General features: G+C 30.5%; 1 protein-coding gene across 16 annotated transcripts in view; it reads right to left on the bottom strand.

Moving 5' to 3' along the window:
• The window catches only part of LOC144845307 (sorbin and SH3 domain-containing protein 1-like), a 97248-nt gene that overhangs the window by 49416 nt on the left and 22615 nt on the right, over window positions 1–25217 (bottom strand). For 12 of the 16 annotated variants that reach the window (XM_078702525.1, XM_078702528.1, XM_078702527.1 and 9 more), the window contains exons 4-14: window positions 21222–21599; window positions 19788–19943; window positions 17828–17982; window positions 13098–13359; window positions 12095–12243; window positions 11200–11632; window positions 8340–8435; window positions 5712–5822; window positions 4318–4505; window positions 3424–3499; window positions 1246–1302 (exon numbers count right to left, since the gene is read on the bottom strand). In XM_078702525.1, the coding sequence (XP_078558651.1) occupies window positions 1246–1302; window positions 3424–3499; window positions 4318–4505; window positions 5712–5822; window positions 8340–8435; window positions 11200–11632; window positions 12095–12243; window positions 13098–13359; window positions 17828–17982; window positions 19788–19943; window positions 21222–21599 (2061 nt within the window). Of the gene's footprint in view, window positions 1–1245; window positions 1303–3423; window positions 3500–4317; window positions 4506–5711; window positions 5823–8339; window positions 8436–11199; window positions 11633–12094; window positions 12244–13097; window positions 13360–17827; window positions 17983–19787; window positions 19944–20556; window positions 20758–21221; window positions 21600–25217 lie in introns of those variants that run through there. The other 4 variants (XM_078702540.1, XM_078702536.1, XM_078702539.1 and 1 more) reach the window with 4 other exon arrangements.

Below are 25217 nucleotides of genomic sequence, written 5' to 3'. Positions count from 1 at the left end.
TGTACAATATATCATAAAAAAAACTACATCTTTGTTGGCTCTGTTAATAGTGTCAACACCAACTTTCTCCTGAGTAAGATGTAAGACCTAATTTAAAATTTATTTATAATCCAAACCTATAATGTATGTATACATAGTCTAATATTTTTTTTTTAAAGTGAATATTTTCAACTGGTTACATGCACATTAAATTACCACCATATTCTAAACAAGTAGTGCCAAATCACGTTCTAATGAATGCCTACATGAAGAAGATTCCGGGTTTAAAAATCCTTTTCAAATATAGTTCAAATGTTAATAACCATACAATAGGCCATTATTGGACATCATGTGTCATTGGACTCTATAGAAACATGTATGTTCTGAACAATTTGACACTAAAAATAATTTCATATGTACAATATTTTCAAAGTTATGCAATTTTATGTAGTGCAAAGTTCAAAGGTCAATAATGTTAGAATCGGCCATTTTTTGTAAAAACATGCCATTAGACTAAATATAAATATGTAGTTTCTGAACAGTTTGAGCCATATTGTGTGTCTCTCAGATTAGTGGTTGCTAAGATATGATAAATCAAGGTCAAAGGTCAATAATGTTAGAATCCGACATTTTTGGCAAAAACATGCCATTAGACTGGATATAAATGTGTAGTTTCTGAACAATTTAAGCCCTAATTTGTATATCTCCAATTAGTGGTTGCTGAGATATGATAAATCAAGGTCAAAGGTCAATAATGTTAGAAATAGCACTTCCATTCATTTTTGGACAAACTTTTTCATTAAAGTGAATATAAAAACATATATTCTAACGATTTTAACACCATAATTAAGTATCTGTGACTAGCGGTTTCCAAGATACATATTACGTTATTAAAAATGGCCGCCATTTTTAATTATGCAAATTAGGCTACTTCCCGTTGTCGAAAAATGTCCTAACATTGATAAATGTGTTCAGTAGGGTCTAAAGAACACATTTCATCAAAAAAACCTTTTCTTGCAATTTGTGTGAGTTAAAAGTCTAAATCCCATGGACTATAAGGCTGTATGTATGTATTCGTGCTGAAGGGCCACAATTTAACATATAGCTTTTGGGTTAATTATTAGATCTAATTGTAATTAGTTGTTAATAATTTAAATACATAGATTCTTAAAGCATACCCTGAGATAAATAAGTTTATTAAATTCATTAAGTTCAAATAGAGCAGGTTCTTTATTAGAGCGTACAAAAAACAACATAAAATCTTACCATCTTCACTTTTCCTATCATCAGGGAAACTGTATGTAGGACTATAAGGGTCACATTCTGTGGGAAAAAACGTAATGATATGTAATAAATAAAGTAATTAAGAGTAAACTGTTATTAATTTTATCTGCTAAATACTTTATAACATACAAAATGTCCATGCTTTACAATGAACAAAATACTTTCTTCACATTCAGTTGTATCTGGTTGCATACATGATGCACATAAAAAAAGAACTTTTTAATTTAATTGTAATACACTAACAAGGATAAGATACGATAATAAATTGGCAATATTGAACTAATCATAAACATGCTATGAATATTTTATTAAAACAAAATTTTAAAATATCATGCCTCTGAAAAAAAAAATAGTCAGAAAAAAGCTTAAACTGAAAAATGGAGAGTAAAGATTGTGAAAAAAGCTTAAACTGAAAAATGTACTAAATCTGTTTAATTTTAAGTTTTAGTTTAATTAACCATCATTTTGTTGCAAGCCAATTCAAACTCCTGACGATACGTTTTGACTGGTCAGTGCTCTTTGAGTTGAATCCAGACGAAACATATCGTCTTGAGACAGCGTCGGGCGTAGTTTTTAGGTCATCGGAAGAACATTAAAAGTGTTTAATTTTCTACCGACGAGACGACTCGTTGGGTCTCGTGGTACAACGCCTTGGCCTTTAGATATGAACAATGTTGTTTTGTTGAGTAACATGCAGAATATTAAGCATGCATCAAGTACAGGTGTACAATTAGAACATTAGTGCTATAAACTAATATGTTATTAACCTCTTAAAAATCTCATGTACTTATTGTCTTCTTCTGTAGATGAATCAGAGAAAATTAGAGTGTTAGAGTGTTGGTATCATTATATTACAAAAATTCTATTTAAATTTAGATGCAGTAAAATTGATGATAGCAATAACAAAATATTAAAGATGTAAAAAGTAATGCATTTTGACAAGAGCAGAATGGAAATTAATCACAATATTTTACAGCTTCATTTCATATATTTGTTGAATATTGAGGTTTATTTACGACATTAAAGATTAAGAGCAGATCTTTGGATATAAATTTAAATTAAATGGGAAATTGTAAACGTGTGTATCAGTAAATTAATCCATATTTGTTCCAAGGAAATGGTTTTATGTTTTGCTTGTGGTTCATAAGTTTACAATAATGTCATTTTTAGAATTACAAATATTCTTTCTTGATACAAAAGTTTAGATATAAATGTGGGAAAATAATAAGCTGTGGTTTGCAGCCTAACTGGGCTGAATTGAGGCGTACAGGTGTGGACTACACAATAACTAACAAAGGTCCCTTCGTGTCGAGTGCTGCCACACTAAAAGCCCCCGTTCATCTGTCCACAACAGGGGCTGAATGAACCAGTATACCAGGGTAACCCCCTACAGTACCCTTCTGAAAGATGAACTGGGTTCTTTAAAGTGCACACAAGCCAGATATCCATATCTGAGAAGATTACCTCCAGAACAATGGACGAGGAATAACTTGAACCTGTGCTGATTGTATAGCATTGGTTTGTGGAACCCCTGCCTTAACCACCACAAATGTATAGTGCATTATTATAGCTCTCCCTCCCTTATTGCTGCTTTATCCTGCTTAGCTAAACACAAAATCAATGATGTATATTTTTAATTTTATTAGTGTATATTATTTAGTATTTCTTTTTACCATGCATAACATACCTATGAACCTGGGTTACTGATATAGTTTCTGTATGACTATACTGATATTATTGAATATTTCAACACAATTAACATATTTCTGCCGTGGGCCTATTGCATTCACAGCAAATAATAATAAAGTTTACAGATACAATTAATAGTACTGGGAATAATTACAAGATGAGGCTATAGAATAGTTCATGGAAGTTGAAGAGTTTAAAAGCAAGCCTTCAGGTTTCAGAAATATCAAATGTATTATTGATCCTGTAGGAATATAAATCTTATAATTAACCAGAAACAAAGGCTGCTGGGGATAGGATGACAAACTACAAGAAATGAACGAAATGAACACAAAATCATTCCACTTAAATTGGAAATGTATTTTGCTGGTAATTGCATTGCTCTTTGAAATTGCCGATAGTCGTAATCTTTTGAAACAGTCGGTTAAGAATAACTGATTTTTTTATCGTTCAAGACAATCAATGAACACATACCCTCTGGCTTATCCATCTTATGTATAGATTTGTACATTTGTCTGTACCAGTCGCTTCGATTCTCATCCTTTACATGCTACAGAAAAAAAGAAGAGGTTAACAAACTTTATAATTAAAGACATTTCTATTCAGATTATTTTTTATTGAATAGAATTATACAATGTTATGTAATGTTATTATCACAATTAATGAGTAAGAATTTGCAAATATACTGAAAAATAAATGAAATTATATCATATAGGAATAATTATACAATTTCAGAAATGTATATTTCTAAATACTTTATCAAATTCTTTTGTGACCCTAAAAGTTTTGCAATGAAAGTAATTGAAGTCATGATTCGATTACTTTTACAATTAAACTCCTTCATTTTAGTTCTATTTTGTCTCAAATTAAGATTTAAATTTTAATTATTGAAATATGAATTATAGTACCGGTATATATAAATTAAAAGTCAATAAATATTTCATAGTTTACCTTTTGCTGTGTCCAAATTTGCATAATAAATAATAAAAATTAATGGATATTTAATTTTTAAAATAAAGTTTCAAAATAAATGATTTGTTAATTGCCAATGTAAGTGGCACTTTGGATGGAGTTTACTGTTTTGCCTTCTAAAATCCTGAAGCTAATTGCTAAGAGAATGAAAATTAAATATACCAATACTGTAAACTATAATAATTTCTACCATATTGATATAAATGCAAATTGTACACAAAATGATTAAATTATCAATATGGTCGCATATTCTATATAATAAACAAAAGATGTTAAAAAAGTGGAATTGACCTTTAAAATGAATTTGTGAATTAATTTAACAACTGTTATTCTAAATTAAAAATTAAAATGCTAAAAAATAATGATCAATGTTATTTTTGAATAGAAATAAACTACCTGTCGCAGTCCTACTGGCAAGCCACTTTCATCCCTGGGTCCAATACCAGAATATTCAGGCTTCTCTTGGTGGACGGTTCGTGACGTTCTTGTTGTCTCCTTTACAGGGTAGTAAGTATCATAATGTACAACGTCGCCCTCTATGATTTGTTTTTGATATATAGCACCTTTTGGTATTTTACTTTTATCTGTAAAATAAAAATATTATTAAAAATAAGATCACTCAACCAAAAAGTTTGTTAAACACAAAACAAATAAATAAAGGTTTTTTTAACCTTCATTAATATATGTATATTTGATTGGTTTATTTTCTTTAACTTATTAAAATGCACTGTTTTTTTTAAACATTTAACAAAATGTTTGGAATTATTTTCTAATAGTGATTCCAATAATCATGACACAAATGAAATTGAATATGGAATTAAATTAAAAAAATTAAAACTTTTACAAACATAAGTAGACTAAATAATAACGTAAAAATATGAGGCAGACACTGTTTTAAAATTAAATGCATCTGCGACTGCATCTCTGTGTCTTCACTAAAACAATCATCTTTGGAACTAGCCAGCTATAAATGTTGACAAATGTTTGACAATAGAAGAATATCACTTATTATTTTATATCCAGTTACATTTTTATTGAGAATTACACTGATGGCATATCAATTTCTTTTAGGTGGTGTGGTAACAAGGATTATATACATCAACTGGCTTGTAACTACTGTCACTATAATTCCCTTGACACAACATCCATTTTATTAATAGTTTGTTACGTAGTAAACATCAATAAGTGATGCTTGTATTGCGGTTATTCAACTTACACTATACTTAAAATAAACTGAAAATATCTCAATCATAATATTATTCAAAATATTAGCTATATAAATCATGGTTACAGAGAATTTAATCCATATAAATAGAAACTTGTAAACAATCATAAGATTTGTATTGCAAAATATGCATGTTTCATAAATAATGAATGTTGCAATGGTACAAATAATTTCATGAGGTGAAAATTTAACATTTTATCTTTCACCAAATTAAACTGTTTGTTCCATTGCTCGATAATAAACTTTCATTATTTGTTTTATAACACACCTATTTTTAACGAGCTAGTCAACAACCTAGTCTGGTTTTGCCCATTGCAACAAAAATGAATGTTCATAATTATAACAAAATTCAACGGGCATATAACGAAATTGTACTCTTGATTAGTAGTAGTTATTGAATGTCATACGACCCATCCTCCAATCAAATGGCAAGAATCTACTCAGGAGTTGTTATACCAAATACTATATTAACTTTTGTGGAAAGTTTGGGTAATGCCTTCTAGTGTTGAACTGTGTACAATAGTAATAAAAGAAGTATATTCATAGAAGATTAATAATGCCCTACCTGTAATTACTTGAACTTGGGGTGCAACATGGATGTTACGGTCCCGATGTACCACGTTTCCTCCAACTTCATGCAATTGCACTAACTCCAACTTAGTCTGATCGGATGGATCTGAATTAAAAATTGGGTTAGGATAAGAATAAGTATAAGAATGTGTTACTAATACCACAAAGCAGCACAACTTTATTTGCACAGCGTTAATTCCTATATCATTGAACACAGAAGATTCATGTGGTGCATATTGTGCAGATGGTGCTTCTTTGCTTTGCTTGAAGATTTATCATTAAAAAATATGCTGTATCACACAAGAACATCAATAAGCTAATAGAACAAGATAGTTTTATATGTTAAAAATAATATATAAATATAAGAATAGCATTAAGGCCAATTTACACAGACGTGAGCGGTAATGGTAAGCGGGAAAGCGTGTAGCTTTGTCCCAGGTAGAACCAGTATCTATCCTGAGCTGGTTTCCGCATTTTGTGTAAATGATCGTAAAATATAACATAGATTCTATATTTATTTTCCGCTTCCTATCTACCGCTTACCATTACCGCTCATCTGTGTAAAATGGCCTTTTGGGAAGTAGCAACAAAATACCATATTTAGAATTCTATTATATAAGAAAAATAAGATTAAAGTTTTAGAAAGTTGAAAACTATTCCATACATTACATAATATGCAACAGCCATTTAAAGAAATTATGTATTGTATATTATTATTCAAAGAGACATTGATTGACAAATGTCCCATAATAAATATATTGTACAAATATACAATCGTGAAATACTACTGAAAATGTCCTGAAAACCAGAACTCTCCCAAAATCAGACTTTTCTTGCAGTCTATATAAAAGGTACCAACATCATTTTTTACATTAAAACAAATCTGGCTGTGACAAATACCAACAGTACTCTTCTATGTACATATTCTCCGAAGGGCGAAGTGTCTGTTAAGGAACTGATTGTGTCGCAGCCACAGATAAACTATTTGAGAAAACCTGCCATTCATTCTTGCATTTTGGGCAAGCCTCGCAGGGTGTATTGAGAGAGTTGACTGTATTTGCAATTTTGTATTAATTAGGTTATATGCATTATCATGCATATAACCTCTTGATTCTGTCAAAATCTTTATCTATTTATTTATTTATTCTTTCCTTAGCACTATTTTGTCCGTCAATTATCTTGATATCAGTTTCATCTAGCTAAGTCAATTTTTTAAAGTATATTCCTTATGGCCAGGAATCGTTGTGGTTATGTTTTCACGATGCACAATCAAAAATCACAAGGTCTACGCGCGATTTAACAAAATCACGTTTGTAAAAACAATCTTGAATCACTTTTAAACGAAATTTGGTACTCCTAAATTTCAGGTCATATTTCATCATATGGCAATACAATTACGTGCGTAGCGCATATAACGCATGCGTACGCGCTCTTAAAATTTTCAAAATTGTCAAAATTTATTTTTGATGAAATTAGAGTACGTTTCAGGCAATTTTAAGCGTTTAAAAAATTGCCATGAGTGCGCAGATTTTTGCATGCGCACTGCGCGCTAAACATTAATGCGCACTATTTTTGGCCGATTTCTGTTGTACAATCTTTCTTTAATAATATCATCATATTTTATTCACTTTTCAACGCGAAATTGCGTTATACGAGCACGTCAAAAGTGACAGGCTACGCACATGTAAGTTAACAAAATGATGAAAATATGCTAAATTTTAAAATTAATACAGATTGTCAGAATGCTCGGGAACACCTATTTTTTATTTCATTTTCTTGAAGTGTATGTATCATATGTATTATTTATTATGAAATTAAGAGAACAAAAGTTGATTAAGTCATCATTAATCGCATATTAAATAAAAAAAAATTAATTTCCACAATCAAACAAATTATGACATTTTCTTAGGCCAAAATAACAAACTTAACATTAACTTTCTTCCTTCAAAAGTTAAAAGTATATAGTTTGACAGTGCATCATTGTTTTACATTTTTAAAGATGTCATCATAGTAAAAAATTATAATTCATTGCGGTATGTAATAATCTATCTGCACCAAAGTGGTTACTGCATAGTAAATCCACGGAGGAATCTTTCTATATAACTTTTAGTCAGTTGTGTATGGCTCGGTGGTCTGTGCTCGTGTCTATAGCACTCAAGGTACCGAGATCGAGTCTCACCTTGGGAAACGAAATAAGATTTTTTTATTATCCGTATTGTTTGTTCAATTTTATTTTTTAGTGTATAGATTATAATACACATAATTTATAATGAAATCTATATAAAAAGTAAGTAATGTCTTTATTATTATTTATGTAACAATGTGGTTTATGACATTATACGCAGAGGGATCTTTAATGGGATTGTGATACCGGCTATTGTATTCCCGTTAGCAAGATCCTATAATATGTTAAAATAATTAAAGATTCTGAGAAAATCAATCAATCAATCAATTTATCTTTTAAAAATCAATTATCTTTATTTAAATCAATGCATATAACCTATAATTCGTCATAATGACGAATTAAATCTAGTTTTGATTAATATTTGTACAATTGTTTGTTGCATGCACTACATTAATTCAAGGCAAGCTAAGACATTGTAACAGCAAACATCGGCCTTACCACTAATCAGTGCCACTTTGCCAACAGCTTGCTGCGAACGGTTCACACTCGGATTTGATGAACGTCTTGGAGGACCTTGTTGAGGACGAGACTTAACTGTGAAATGTATTTGCAAATGCATATATATATCAATATTATATTACTGTACTATCTAAATTGAAACTTTCAAACATGGGAAATATGAAATTAAATACTATATCGTAAAAAAGAAGATATTTATTAGATCTTTAATTTCATGAAGTTATTCATACAATGAAAAGATATTTCAAGCAATTATATAATTGTAATGTTTCTCAAAATAATTTTTTTTTAAATTAAAATAAAATTATTTATTATTATTTCTTTATACGGGGTAGCCTCTTGATTAATATATATAATATAGTAAAATCTATAAATGAAATAAAACAAAATTAGAATTAGTTTACTAGTATGTGGTACTTCTTTCATTATGATTCAATATGAAATTATTTTGTTATATAAATACTTACCTTAAAACATTAACAATTTGTAAAATATGTATAATAATAATAATATCATACCTGTACATACCCACTTAAATCTACTAATAATAATATGAATGACAGATTGAATAATACATCCCGAGTATGCATAATGTACAATACATTAGTGAAAAATTAGTATACTAAATATTCTGTATTTATAGTCACAGTGCGTGATGTTGAAATTGAATCAACTTTGCAAGTGATAATATGATTAATATATTCCACATAAAAGGTCTGAATGTATCATCACTCTCGCCATGCACCAAGTTTAGAATGTTAGGCTGAAGTACTGTAGAAATACTGACATTAATTACAAATAAATTGATTAATATAAAATGTATTAAAGACAACTTTCCTACAATTTGTGACATTTTGTAAAAATAATACATATATATTTTACTTTAAAAACATTAAACCATGTCATTCCTTGTCTTAAATGTACGTTTTATGGTAAATTATGATAAAAAGTGAGAAACAATGCACTACCTAAGTAGCTCGCGGCGAATGACCTCTCGTGGACGGTCTTAGGCCTAGCCTAGCTAGGCTTAGTTTTGTAGGCCTAGCTGGTAAACATCTGTAACGTACGAACATCGTACGCTAGCTATATACCTAGCCTGAAGTTGTATAGTTGCTGCATTAATTGTCTTTCTATTTTTGCCAGACTCCGTTGATACAAATTGGGGAAAACCCGGTATTTTCGCTGAAAAGTTAGGAGTCTTCCATTTGTTTTGGCCTCACGATCGATCGAAAAGTGGGCGAATTACAGGTGAAAAACAAAAATATCGATCCGCGCGCAATGCATTTTGGGATTTATAGCGGGCCGCTATAATTATTAGAATCAACTTATTTTTCACATTTTTAACCGTTTAAAGACGAAAAAAGTTATCGCAATAGGACCATATAGTATTATTTTTACATTAAATATAGTTTGTGATCTTAAATTAGATCTAAAAAACGTAGGGAAGGGGGCTTTAATTATAACTTAAATGTAAATTTAATCTAAAAATTGATAGAAACACTTATAGTACACACAATATTATTATATTTCGTTGCCAAGCAATTTGATCATGTGACACTACTTTAGTCTTAACTACTAAAAGCACTTTAATTTAAGATTTCCAATTTAGTGTTGAATTATCCTTACATTTGAAGACTTTATTACTTACAAAACAGATCTTACCAAGGCCAAAAAAAGAACCCAACTACATCCATTTCAGTCAAAAATATATTCTAATCTTACCAAGGTAAAAAACGGAACCCAACTTCATCCATTTCAGTCAAAAATATATTCTGATCTTGCCAAGGTACAAAAACAAAACCCAACTTCATCCATTTCAGTCAAAAGGTAACAAAACAGAACCCAACTATATCCATTTCAGTCAAAAATATATTCTGATCTTACCAAGGTAAAAAAATGGAACCCAACTATCTCCAAACTTAGTTGGTTTCATCACATCTTCCTTTCTCATAGTTACTCAATTTTCTGCGCGTTATTCAATGTTCGCCCGTATCAATGACAATAATCCATAAACATTATTCAGGACAGGTAAAAACATTGCAGTGTACAACACAACAAACGTAAATGTACAAAAAGCTAAATGATGATGACTATAAACAAACCAATGCCAATTTGTAGTAATCTACAAAAGCTTACAGCTGTGATGTTTAACAGTAAACATCCTGTATGCAAAGTTAGGACAACAATTTGAAGATTTGTGCCAAAAACACACCACCTGATTCAGTTAACAAATATATTTGCTACACACGAGCATTGATTTTATGTCCACCGAACATGTAAACATGTTACGATCACAGACTGTAAAGGAATGCGTGTCACTAATTATATTATGTGTAATATCTTCCGCATAGAATATATGTCAGAAATAGTATGGCACGGAAATGAAATGAATGCTTCAAAATCAGAAAACATTAATGTTACTAATAATGACACCTTAAATCACCACTCCCACGAGTTCATGTTGTTAGAACATTCACGATATTGAATGAAAAAAAAGCTCTTATTTAATTGGCTGTCACTAGTACATATTGCATGTTCATTGGTCAATAAAATTCCACTAAACGTGTAATCGGTCCATTTGGATATGCATGACTGAGTCGAATTAATACCTAGCATGAATCCTTTTAGTGTGCATTATCAGTTTATAGCTGTCAAATCATAATACTTACAACACTTGTTATACTGATGACCTCATCACGTTAATAGATACAATATTAAAAATTAAATAAATAATGACCAGAATGCTATTTTACATTAATTATCAATGTTACTAAAATATTCTGGAAAAAAATAGGAAAACATAAAATAATTATCGAACTATAAACAGATGAATTTTTACCTGGGCTAGCAAATTGTTGTGTTATCTGCTGTTTCGGACTAGTGGGCTCCTGTACCGTTTCATTCGTTGGGCTATGCACAAGTCCATTCTGTACAGGTACTGGTGTTGTAGTCGGAGGTGTAGGCATCTTGGGAAATATGACTGGTGTCGGACTAGGAACAGTTGGTGTTGGAGTGAAAGATATAGGCTTCGGACTAAACGTCACTGGTGTCGGGCTGAATACAACAGGTGTCGGGCTGAATACAACAGGCGTCGGGCTAAATACAACAGGCGTCGGGCTAAATACAACGGGTGTCGGTGTGGTTACGGAAGGGGGAGGGCTGCTGACACTGGAAGCCGGTTTGAATGGTGGTGGGCTAGTGAATGTGTTTGGAGTCGTCTCGACTGGTACAGATTCTTCAGGCAATATGAGTGGAGGCTCAGGAGATTTTACCTACAGAATGATATTAATTGTAAAAAACTTTATGAAATTAAAATTTTTTGTTTTGATTATTGGTTGTTCCACAAGAATTGATAAAAGTGTTGGATATTAATTGAGAACATTATTGAAATTCAAATTGATAGTTCTCAATAACTAATACATCAGAAAATTTAATTTTGGAAACAGAATGAGTTAGAAAGATTACAGCAAGATGAAAGGTATCTAAAACAAGCAGGAGAAAACAATAACAGAATTAAGGAATAGCACAAAAAGCAGGAGAGAGCTGATAAAGAAGAGGAAAATGAATGAATACATAAAAAGGAAAGAGAGAAAATGAAAGAACAAGCAGAGGATAAAAAGCATAATGGAAAGAAATGCACAAAAGAGTGGAGCAGAAAGACAAGAGAGGATGAAGAAGAACATAGTAGGCCTAAAGTAAAGGGTTTATATATAGCAGCAGGTAAGTCCACTTGCCTTCTTGGGCTGGGTGAGTTCTACCTTCACAGGCTTGAACTGTTTTGTTACATCTCCTTGAGGACTCCAAACTGCTGGCATTCCTTTTAACGTCCTTTCTTCATTGTCTTCATTTGTTGAGCCATTCGTTTTCACTGGTGACCAAAGAGCTATATATCCAAACAACAATTTAAAAAGTGGAGTAGTTTAAAGTAGTAGAAGTAGTAATGTCACACTTCTTTACGATATGATAAACTTGTCAATAATGAATACTAAGAGGATTCATAAAGGCTAAATGGTTATTTTTCCAGATTAAGGAACCATTTATTAATATTTTGATAAACCAAGAAAGAATGTTGTGAATGCTACCCTAGAGAGTAAGGTAGGTATATCATAATTGGAATGCACTAGCATGCTTTTGAAGAGAAATGTCTACATAATAACAACTTGAACTATGTAATTTATGAATTGATATATACCAAATGTATTTAAATTTTTCATTTATTCACAGTAAAACCTAAAAAAAATGATTACACTATTTTGAAAACAATATTTCATATATTTGTATTATTGTGTGTCAATTCATTGTCTACTCACAATATACTATATTGTATATATTGTCACTGATGATCTAGGCCAAATTATTGTAGAATATCATGACCTACTTTTAAATGTTAAAGCTAAATATTACAGTTGCGCATTGGGTGTCCAGTTGTGTATAGGTGTTAATTGGAACGGTGCTTTAAAGGCTTAATTTACACAGACATGCAAAATATGAGAGGTTAATTCCGTCTCCCTGTAGTCAAAATATTCACACTATACGAAAGATCTAGGCTGGCAGGTAAATTGCCATAAAACATCCTTAATGGAATACAGTAGTCAATTTTACGAAAGGTATCCAATACTATTTGTAAAATTGTAGTTACCATAAACCAACCTTTTAAAAAATATTTGTAAAGCTCTGCATTGCATAAATAAACAGTAATAGTATAATACCAAAACAGCAAATTTGCATAGTTTTTACCTGGCTTAAGACTAGTACTAAATTTACGTGGTGTTGGTATTTGCATGCTAGGCGATTTTGGTGAGGACATTAATGGTGATTTTGGGTCGTCAAAGTGTAGATGCAATTCTGGTGGCGGAGGTGGCCATTCTTCTGATGGATGTGTACCGTTCATTCTTGCGTGATTCGTCTCTGGTAAAGTCTTCTCAGGCTCTTGCGATGTGATTGGTTGGTTATTATTTATTAACATTTTAGATGATGGTGGATTTTCATTAGTTTGGGACTCTGATTTTAAAGAAGAGAGAAAAAATAAAAACTGTAAAAATAATTGTGAAATGTAAATAACAGAGACTGATCTATTAAGGTACCGATTAACATTCCCTTGTGAAAAAAAATGTAACTTAAGACATGGTTCCTGTGACTGTTATTTATCACTGATAAATCATCACATTATCATTATATTATGGTTTAGAATATAAGCTTGAAATTGAACAAACAAGAATCTGTAAGCAATTAGTAATTATTCAAACTAAGAAATAATGTATTAGTTGTATGTAAATAGCAGGTGACAAGCTTGAGGCTCTTCATCAACAACCATCATCTTTAATCCAAATGATTGATTATATTGATTAGAAAATCAATCAAAATTGTTATTTTGTATAATAATTTGAAAGAAATGTAGAAGTAATGTGTATGACCAATATATAAAGGTAGTTTAGATCATATCTTGAAATATTTCAAATTTCACCAAAATACAAAATGGGGAAAAATAGTTTATTAGATTAAATCTAAATTTAAACTATATTATGTACCGTTTATGTTATGGATGAAGTCTGAAATCAAGAGAAATGGATGAAATAAGCATACAATATTTATTTCACCTGTATGCACAATAGGCTATACTGATCTAGGTACATACACAATAAAATATAGTATTTAACTGAATATTCAATAATTAGCATGTACATGATATATCAGATACACTCATGCAAGTATGCATATATGTAGCATAAAAACAAAAAAACTATTATAGTGCTGTATCACTTTGAGAATTGACGGTGATTAATACTAAAACTGTGCTGTGTACTGAACCATGAAAGACCATAGGTTTCCTTTGGTCCATGGTTCGAATCCCATTGGCACTCTCTGTGTATTTCAACTTGAGGGTTGGAATACACATATACTGTATATACATGGCTCATGTGCACATTAGAAAACGCAGTACACTCTTTGAAAAAGAGTATGGGATCGTCTCCCGGTGTACTGTCTTATTCACCACCAGAAGGACCCCATCCGAAAACAAGTCCACAGATTTAGTTATTTGTTTCATGGAATAAAATTCCTGCAAAAACCATGTGTACTGCAATTCTGCAAAATACTAGTAACTGAATTGTGACATATGGGAATATTTATTGTTTTGCAAAAAAGTATAATACTCAATGTTAGTAGTTAGTATTAGAATTGGAATTAGGTAATAGTAAAGTTTCTAAAAGGAATTGTTATAGCATTAAATTATAGGCTAGAAAAAATCAGTTCTTCCTTTCAGTAAATAGAGAGCACTGAGGATTGTTTATTATAACAATTACAATTATTCTGTAGTACTGTAATACCTTACTTAACAACAAAATCTTTCAAGTCAAAAAACAAAAATTCAAAGAAAATATAATAAGTGAATGCTTTACCTGTATATATTAATATTCCTTCATAAAACTATAATATCTAAAGAATGAAACAATTGAAGTCTTCTAAATAGTTTTGAGCAGCAGGAAGCTGTGTATTTTAACAGTCATCAATAACAACTTCCCTGCTGCAGACTTTCATTGTTTTTATTGTCATTTAAAACTTAATTATTCATCATCAATGTTTGTACTAGAATTCACTAAAAAAATATTAAATTATGATTTTGAAAATAATCTAATTAAAAACAATGCGTTATAGAAGGCCAATTTTAATCTCATTTTACTAGTGAGTTACTAGTTATAAGAATATGTCCTTGATTTTATTTAGATTGCAAATAAGTACAAGAATGCACAATGTTAATATAAATACAAACTCTTCTGGGCTACAAATTATTGTAGCCCAGTTGATACTCTAATCAATTAAAACAGCAAGTATGGGCTTTTAAGATATATTGTCCCCCTTCATTTTATATTTTTTTTATGTTTTTGTTGAATATGCTATTTTAATGTAACATAATAGTTTTTTTTCAACGGAAGTACTTGATTAACTTTAAATTTAAAGTGTATTTTATCATTATTTTTCATATTTTTGAAATGATGGAATTGATGTTATTAAGTGGAAAAAAGGGTTGGTTGGCTAGGTAGGGATACAACCTTATTGATGGCGCTGTAACTACTTTGACATGCTACAAATCTAGGTCAGAATAATCTGGATATATAATACTAAACCAATATAAAATTTTCAACCCATAATTGGATGACAATCATATTTCAACTTGAATGTTACTATTTTTACTGTTTTTGTAAACAGATAGCTTGGTGCCAATAACCAGTTCTTAAACTTGTATTCTCTTTATGTATTTTATGTTAAATAGTTTTGACAGCTGTCTGGACCAAAGACTATCATCATCAACTATATCACACTGCCTTGGGCTGTTTCAATGAGGCTAACTATATATTAATTCACTTTCACGATGTGCCATTTAATGTTGTAGTAGTTTACATGTCTACAGTACAACACACTTTTTACTTTATCTGTTAAAGTCACATTAAATTCAATACAATAGAAATATTTGTTCAATCTTATTATAAAACAATCGATTAATTTGAATGAAATGTAGTATTTATTTAGAACATCTATTGTATAAAATGTATGAATTATATAAACTATATAGTCTATCTTATCATTGACAATGTTGTTTGAATGTGCTTCATCTAGCAGATTTGTATTCTATGCATCACATTTGAACACCTCCTCATGATGGCATGACCTGTACAATGCTATAGATATCATGCACCTTTCTCAAAACTTAATGGGAAGTTAATAATTAAAGGAAATAATAAAATATTCTTGGCCTACTATCTTTTGACTTAACTACTTTGGGGTACTTGTAACCAACAGTTTTACTTCACATTATCACACTAGGAAGTGTTCACGAACTTCTCATAGGAATGTTATTTAAACCTTTTGGTAGAAGACATATCTAAGAAACAGCTGAGAATTTGACAAGATGCCTCATAGCTGTTAACCAATCAGGCCTTTGATAGTAATTATACGTAATTAAATAATTATTAAAATACAAAGCAGTTGTCATTGTAATGTTCTTAATGAATTAAGAAATTATTGAATTTAATATGTGGAGGAGTAGGAAATTTAATAAACTTTTGTTTATGGATGTTTATTATTTTCTTTAAAGAAGTTGATCTGGAGGTTGTAGACCCTGCTGTCAAGCTTACGTCAATGAAGCAAACTGCCAATGTCTTTGGATCTGAATGAAACAGAACAACTGACCAATCAAAATCAAGTTAAAGAAGCATAATAATACATATGGGAAGCATAATGCATGGGAGGCACCATGTATAATGTTCTGTATGTCTACAAAGTTCTAAATAAATGGTCAGACTTTGTATTTCATTTGTAAAGATAAACTTGTTTATCTACTTTTACAAGTACAACAAATAATAACTAAATAAATACATTTATTTGGAAGCTATACTTTTGAAACAGTAGCACACTTTTTGAGTGAAGGTGCTTCCAGAGTAATTAAATAAAAGAAAAAAAAAGTAGAAAAGTAATGCCTATTTACAAGATAACTAAATTATGTACAAGATATAAAAGTAACAAAAGTAATACAGGAATAACAAAGTTATTTATATTGTCTATATCCATTATTGTATTATTATTATAACATAACAGGAAATGGCCGCAGACAAGACAGTCTATATTGGAAATAAAATAAACAAATACAGAATGAAATCATTTCCAAAACAAACTTGTATTTCATAATTAAATTTTCATGTGGCAGATTTTGATATTTGGTAAAATCGGAGCTTAAAAGCAGTAATGTCTTTCCGAAATAAACTAATTCATTGTTAACCATAAACATAAGTAACAAGCATTTGACCTACTTTCAGATATTCCATTTATACCAAAACAGACTATGTTGTATAGAAGGTTATATAAGACAATGAGTTATACATCAATCACCATCGGCAGCTGCATTGTGACATTGTCTTATTTACCATAGTGTTATTATGTTTATGTTATATTATGGTTTCATTAAGAATTTGTAATTAAAATTAATGTTCAATTAATGATAATTCTACCTTAAAATTCCAAGATATATATATATCATCACTAAATGTCAAATTATATTAATCAAAATTGACGCAGAGAAATGACATTCTTCTTTTTACTGATCGCTATTCTATTGGAATCTATACATTTTTTTTAACTAAAAACCAGAAATTATTAATAAATAATTCACATTCCAACATTAATTTCGCTAATATTTAGGTAACTTTATTTATATTTACTTTATAATCATTCCTGCCAAATACAATGAATGCAAATAAAAACATAACATAATGCTCATTCCAACATATAATTCACTAACTATTCACTACTTTGTTTGCTGCATGCTATTAGGAGAAAACAAGAAAATCTAGAAGAAAAGAGAGAGCATTATTAATTAGCAATCTACAATCTCTACTCTAAAGTATTATCACTGCATTATAATGGAACATTCCAATCTTTCTATTGACAGTGTTTATGAGCATTCCAATATGGACTTTACCATTCACAATTTGAGGTACATTGTTCTTAGTCACTCTGGGCCTTTGTGGGACACGGGGTCCTTCTTCACAGTCACTTTCAGGGTGGGGTGGCACTGGAGGGGCCGAGTAGGCAACTGTGGCCATATCATCTTGGGAATGTGTCGGCCTAACTGTGAAACAAATTTATCAATTAATGTCAGTATACAATAACACTTTCAGTATAATAGAAATAAACACAATACATACAATATGAAATGATAAACTTAATTATATCTAAAACAGTGTGATCTTCAACATATTAGAACTTAAATGTATCAATCAATATAAAATTCAAAAGATATTACTATCATATTTTTTAAAATTTATTAAAAACAAAAAAAAATGGAAAAAAGTAATTATATAATCTATATTCAGTTCAAGTACATTGAACAATCCCAGTTGACTATAAAATAATAAATCTCTTGGAAGTAAAAAAAAAAATGTTTTATGGAAAAACCATCATGTGTTATATTTTCTCACACCTATTATTTTTAAAGATTTAACAGACAATGATGAATGCGTTTCCCCAAAAAACACTTTAAAGTACATGCAATCAAAATAATTTATAAGTTTTATTAAATTATCTAAAATGTTAAGAATGGTCAAGGGTATACAGGCATTATCATGTTTTCTTGATGTACATTAGGAACATTCTATAAGGTTTTCAATAAAATTAAATTATCTAAAGAAATATGAAAATTTGGATATAATGAAGTAATCTCAATACTGTAGTTTTTTGATTTGTTAAGCTTAAACATAGCGGAATAATTTCATCTTCAATGGCAAATTTCATATGGAGGTAAAAGATATGAACAACAAAACTCCCGCCCTATACATTTATAATAAATCATGTATTAGAAGTCTTTGTAGCATGAAAATACCTGTAATACCTTAGACAATAGACAGGAAAGAATTGGTAATGGCAAAACAATTTAAGCATTAGTATGGTCTATCAATCAACCAATTAATTTATTTGATGTCATTTTGCATATTTCTCAGTTTTATCACAATCATATTTTCCAATCGCAATGAATAATGAAGAATATATGAAAATGCCACTTTAAATGTCACGAAATAAATGTCACATCAATGATTATATGGCTGAATTGTGATCAATAAAAACATGACATGGATCATCAATTTAGACAAAGTATCTGAAGATGAAGAGTGCAAATTTGTAACTGTGAGGGCGTGTGGTGCAGTGTGTTGGACTATTGATTGTGAAATCATGAGTTTGAATCCAAAGCGTTGCTTGTATCCTTAGGCAAAATATTTTACTTGCGTTTGCCTCTCTTCACCCATGTGTACAAATGGATACCTGGAATAGGCCAAAACACAACTGCGCTGATTACTCTGGCTGCAACTTTTTGGGAGTTTGTTTCCAAACGTGTTTGCTCAAAATAATGACTGGGGTAATAATGCGCTTAGGGGCTTTTTGCATCAAAGCGCTACATAAGATCGACAATAATACTGTATTATCATTATTATAACATTTATATATTTTGAAAACTACTATAAAGGCCTGGTTCTTTAAGCACCCAGAAAATGTTGCCAAATAAACCAGAACGTTTTTAAAGGATTAAAGACATTTTCATTCCTCTTAAATTAAAGTCCTGCTAAATCTAGATGGCTAGCCATTAAAAACCTGTTAGAATGGATTAACTGAGAAATATGCAACATTTTCTTTTATATGCAAATTCATCTAATAGATCCATATTTTTCTAGAACTATGCAAATTACAAATTGACAGCGCAAAATTAAACATACAACGTAAACCTACTAAAATGGTCATAATATGCATCTGTCAAAAACAATTATGAATTTTAACAATTGCAAATTCAAGATAAAATTGCATATTGCATAATATTCTAGATAAATATATGAATATCAGATGTTTTATGCAAATTCTACAAAAAATTATATTAAAATCTAATACCAGAAGGGACGTTACAGGAAGGTTGGACATAAATTGCTGTTCTGCCTTTCCTTCTCCTAGGTCGCCCTCTAGAAGGTAAAGGCGGTCTTCCACGTACGTGGATCAGCGCTGTGTCCGACATGGAACCAGGGTCCAAGTCATCAGCAAAACGACGAACTAATGATGAATGACAAACATATGGTTAATAAGCAAATGAATGAGAAAGGTTAAAATGATATGATTAATTAAAGCAACATGAAGAGAACGAAAATTAAAATGAAACAAAAGTTAAATGAAAGACAATCTAAACAAAGTTTACAACAAAAAACTGTGATTCCTAATTAAATGTGTAAAAATAAATTTTAAAAAAGGTACACAGACAAGAACTCAACTGAAATAACATATAGAAAATTAAAATGAAACATATCAATTGAAATTCATATTTAAATAAACATATTATGATAAATATAAATTAATAAAAATGCAAAGACTGTAATTTAAAAATAATCATTGAAAACAACAATTTGTGAAACAATTATTAGATCTGTCATTGGAATCAATACATCAGGCTACAATTTGTATAACATAAAATAAATACAATTGATTAATTGAATGTCTAAATTAATTCAATTTAGGTAAACTAAGTAAATTATTGTGCTATTAATAATCATTTGATAAAGAATGAATGCTTAAACTGACCAGAATTGACTTTCAAAAGATTGAGCACACATTAGAATGTAACATTTGAAAGTGACAACAAATAACACACCAATGAACAATAATAACTAACCTGGATTTTTCCTCTCATACATCTTGTAATGGACAATTAACTAAAACGGAGCTTTAAATTATCCAGAAATGTTTCCAAATGTCAAAAATATAATTCCAAAAAGATAAATATCCAAATGAATGAATTGTAGCGATATGCTAACAGAGAGATCCTAGCAGGGACAGTCATCTACAAGATTTGTGTAATATGTTGTCCGGCGGCAAAGAAACTCTTTCTAAGGTCATAACATATTGCTGACAAGTACGCAGCTTCAATTTAAGATTCATAGCTTTACATATGGCACAATTTACTGTTACATGCTGTCAGTCTAAAACTACTGTAATAAACTATTGTTAGTGCTTTATAAATAGCAAAATATTATTCAAACCAATTGCTATCTTTCTTAATAAAGACAATATTGATGGGAAAGTAACAATTATTAGGGGCTTCTTCAATTGCAGGAATCTGTTAGATCAAGTAAAGCAAAAGTATACGGAAAAAAAAAAACACTCACTTAAAAAAAAACAATATACAAACGTGTGTGTAAATGTTAGAACCTATTTTAGACCACAATCTGGTTTTATTGCAAGAAAGTTGCTGAGCATGCACAATTTGCTGATAGTTAAAACTAGCCTCATCGCACATGCCGTTAGCATTAGAAAGCTACGGCAAACCGTGAGACCAACCTTTCAAATTGGGTGGCGAGGATATCACTCCAATGGTGTATTGCTGGGGACGGTTACCACGTTTTGGTGGTACCGGTGGTCCTGGTTGCTTTGGTTTTGGTCTGATCACATGAGGTTGGCCCTGATAAATTGTTACCGGTGGGGTTACCTCTTCTTCCTCAGTTTCAGAAGTGTAAACATGATACCCGTGAGGCCGGTGTTCTTCAACATCATTTGTAAAACGGGCTGGGGAGGGGGAACGGCTGCGGGTGATTTTGGTTACTTTTCTGGTCGTGGTACGAGTGACTGAGACATTGGCAGGATTAAACCCTTCAAGCGTAACTCCGTCCACATTGATTACATCATCATCAATTGTAACTTTGCTTGGATCTCCAGGTTCTGACATGAAAATAAAATATGATTTATTTCCAGCCCTTGAAGATAATTTTGATGAACATGATTCACACTGATTCATTTATTGGCAACCATGTTTGACAAATGTCAAAGGTGACAATGCCATAAGAATACCTTCTAAACCTCAAACATAAAAAGAATCAAACATTGCAAAATAAAAATTGTATTGAATATATATAAATACAAAACATTCATAATTCTGGCCTATGGTATTACAAGATAACTTATTCTACAGATCAGGAGACCAGTGGGGAAAAATGAGGATGTACTGATAGGGTTATATTCAATAGACCACAGTGTATTTAACTTGCATGCAAAATAGAGTTTATTGTTTGTATGTATTTAGAGGCTAATTATTTCATAGTGGAAGTTGATTATGTTTAGATTGATTATTTATGTACAGTAGTTTCAAAATTAAAAAAAAATCTTGGCACTGTAATGTCTCCTGTGTGTTAGCCAAAAAGAACATGTAAACATTTTGGAATTTTGAAATACAAAACACATTCTATAAATGTTTTAAGGTTTCCATCCTTTGATTCAAGAAACTAAGTAAGAATTAGGAATTTTGTAAGGAGTTTTAACAGCAGCAAAAACTATGCCAAGATCAATTGTATTATTATTATTATTAATAAAAAAAAAGGTAAATCCTTAAATGATTTCACCTAAACAAATCCCTATGGGCGATGGTACAGTACAGTAAGCATAGACTGTAAAAAGCTAGAGGAGGTATGAAATCCGAATGGGTCACTTGAGGGTTAAGAACCCAAGTTCTGCCTCAAAACATATATCTCCTGTAGAGGGTTATTAAAAGGGTTAAAATACTCAAGAGAATAACAAGTATGCTACAAAAAGCATCATGTTCATTTATATTTGTACCACTTTATTTCAGATACAGTTGCAGCTTAAAATGCAGGTAGGCCACAATGGAGGAAAGTGTTTATTATAATAAAAGCCGTTTTATTAATTTAGATACTGAATTTATTATCACAATTGTCAAAACAAAACAATTAAATATTGATGTAAACTATAGAGGGTGATAGACACAAAACAAATGTCAATCACTTTAAAAAGTTGTCTTATAATATTTGATTGAAGAAATATTTCTTGTTTATTTTAGTAAATAGCTAGCAATACTGATGCTATAGGCGTTGACAAGACTCATGGGTAGTAGTCAGTAGTAGTAGTACAGTAGTCACCATTCAGAAACATTTCCTATCTTAAAGCAAAGTGAATACAATTTAAGGGAAATGCAGTACTTAAATATTTAAGGGAAAAATCTCACTTTAGGTGTGATTGGTGAATAAGGCCACAGGCACCTGATAATGACAAGAATATGAACCATACTTAAAGTTGTCGCATCATTCACTAATGTATAACTACTATAACATTACATATACAGTAGTTTCGCTTGCTATACATTATTCAACATTAACGTCATATTTCGGGTAACACAGCTGACGATGCAGCTAATTGATTTTTGCCCTTTGACCCATATCATTCAATCTGTATTAATCTAATTAAGTTTATGAGTGCATTTAGCCAAATCAATTCTAATAAACCTGTTGTGTTAATTTCACAGCTCAAAGTGCTCAATGGGATTTGTAATGATACTGATAAATTAAAACAAAATTATTAAACCGAAATGTATTAATTTGGACTCAAATAACTAGCTAGTTAAGCCTAGTACCATACTAGTAATAATACAGTTTGTTAGTCTAACCTGGTTTAGTGGATTTTTCTTTAGCTTTTTTCTTAAATTGCATTTAAATGTTTATTAACTATTTGGCCTTTTCAGTTTTAGCAGATGATATACTTGAGTCTTGAAGCATAACAACATTATTATACATATTAAAATTTGTTTGGGGACATATGGATTAAATTGAGCATTACATAACAAAATAGCAAACTATTTTAGTGTATTGATAAATGGATGATAGTTTCACATAGTAAAGTACCATATTATCCATCATCCATTGGATGTAGTGCCATAACTGTGGACTTACAATTCAATATAAGAAAACTGTTTTGAAGCTTTATTGTCCCCCTGAAAAAATGTTTGTTGTTGTTGAATATACCATTTTAATGTAACATAATAGTTACTATATTCACATTAACCAGAAATTGGATTAAAAAAATATTTACCTAAAAAACTGTGATTTAAAGGGGAAAATACTCCCTGGTTACGAGAAGCTACTCCCTGGTTACGAGAAGCTACTCCCTGGTTACAAGAAGCTACTCCCTGGTTACGAGAAGCTACCACATGGGTATGCTAATAGTGACTTCTACTGATAATTCATCTCATATTCATTGCTTATCTGATCCGTACAAGATTGTGATACATTTGGCTATGAGAAACACCAACAATGAGTCAAATAAAATTGATTAGTTTCTGAATTTGTAGGATTATTGTTCATATTTTAGAATGATGAAGTAGAACGATTGTCAAGGATGAGTCAGTAGGTTTATGTAGTCATTCTACCCATCTGTTTCAGCAATTCATTCATAGCCAATTTATTCAGTGCAATCATTCAAATTGCCAAACATTATTCAATTATGGTATTCATGCCCAATCTTACAGACCCATTTGATACACACTTATCAAGAGAAGCGATGATACGGTTATATTCAGTGTCACCCAATAAAACTGCAAAATGTACAATTTAATTAAGGCCTTTTCAGTGCTTTACACCCTAATACAAAGTATATTTAAAGTGCTATTTGGGTGAGAGGAGTCATTTTAATAATGTTTTAAAATTAATTTCATTAATTATTTTTATAGCTCAGAAGAACCTCTCATTCTGTACAAGTCTTTTAAAGAAGCAATTATTTAAACAAATTTCACATACAATATTTAGAATAGCAACCCGAAAAAAAACTATTTTTTCAGGTACAGTCGAAAAATAATGATATATATTAGATAATACAATATCTCTTAAAATACCATCCGTTTCAGAAATGTCTCTGAATTGGCTATTTAATTATTATGATTTGAAATATTTTTTTTTAACCACAAAGAATAACAAAGAATAATTTAAATAATTGATGATCATGTGCGGAAAATGACAAGAAAATTAGACTCGACTTGCATTATCGTTCTCCCTCTACCGGATTTACTTTAGTTAATGCCTGTTTACAAAGCCCCTCCCACTTTTTTCTGATGCTACACATACACAAAGCTATATACAAACGCCGACTCTGTTGTAGGAAGTTATTTTCTAGTAGCATATTATTTGGATGTTTTCTTTAATTGTTAACATAATATTGTATTAAAATTAGGATCATGGGTCTGCTGACTCTTGAAGTTATAGTAATCTTGTTTACTTTAAGAGCCTCTAAGTTGGTTCTTACTTTGTTGGTCAAATAAATAAATGAAATGAAAATTATTTGTTTTATTGTTTAATTTAGTGTATTCAAACCACACCCAACAGGAATTGCATTGCTTAATTAATTGTTAAATTGATATACGTAGTAAATAATTCAACTGAAAGAATTCATTTAGCAATTTTGTCATTACTTTTCTTTAAATAGAACTTGGATAGAAAAACTGAACACATTGATGCTCAGTAACTGTCTCTGTTTTCTCTGAGGCTAGAGAGGTTGAAT

The sequence above is a fragment of the Antedon bifida genome, chromosome 6, assembly GCF_963402885.1.
Source record: "Antedon bifida chromosome 6, ecAntBifi1.1, whole genome shotgun sequence".
Lineage (NCBI taxonomy): Eukaryota > Metazoa > Echinodermata > Crinoidea > Comatulida > Antedonidae > Antedon > Antedon bifida.
The sequence above is the reverse complement of the archived record's forward strand: the minus strand, read 5'-3'. Positions and strand labels throughout refer to the sequence as shown.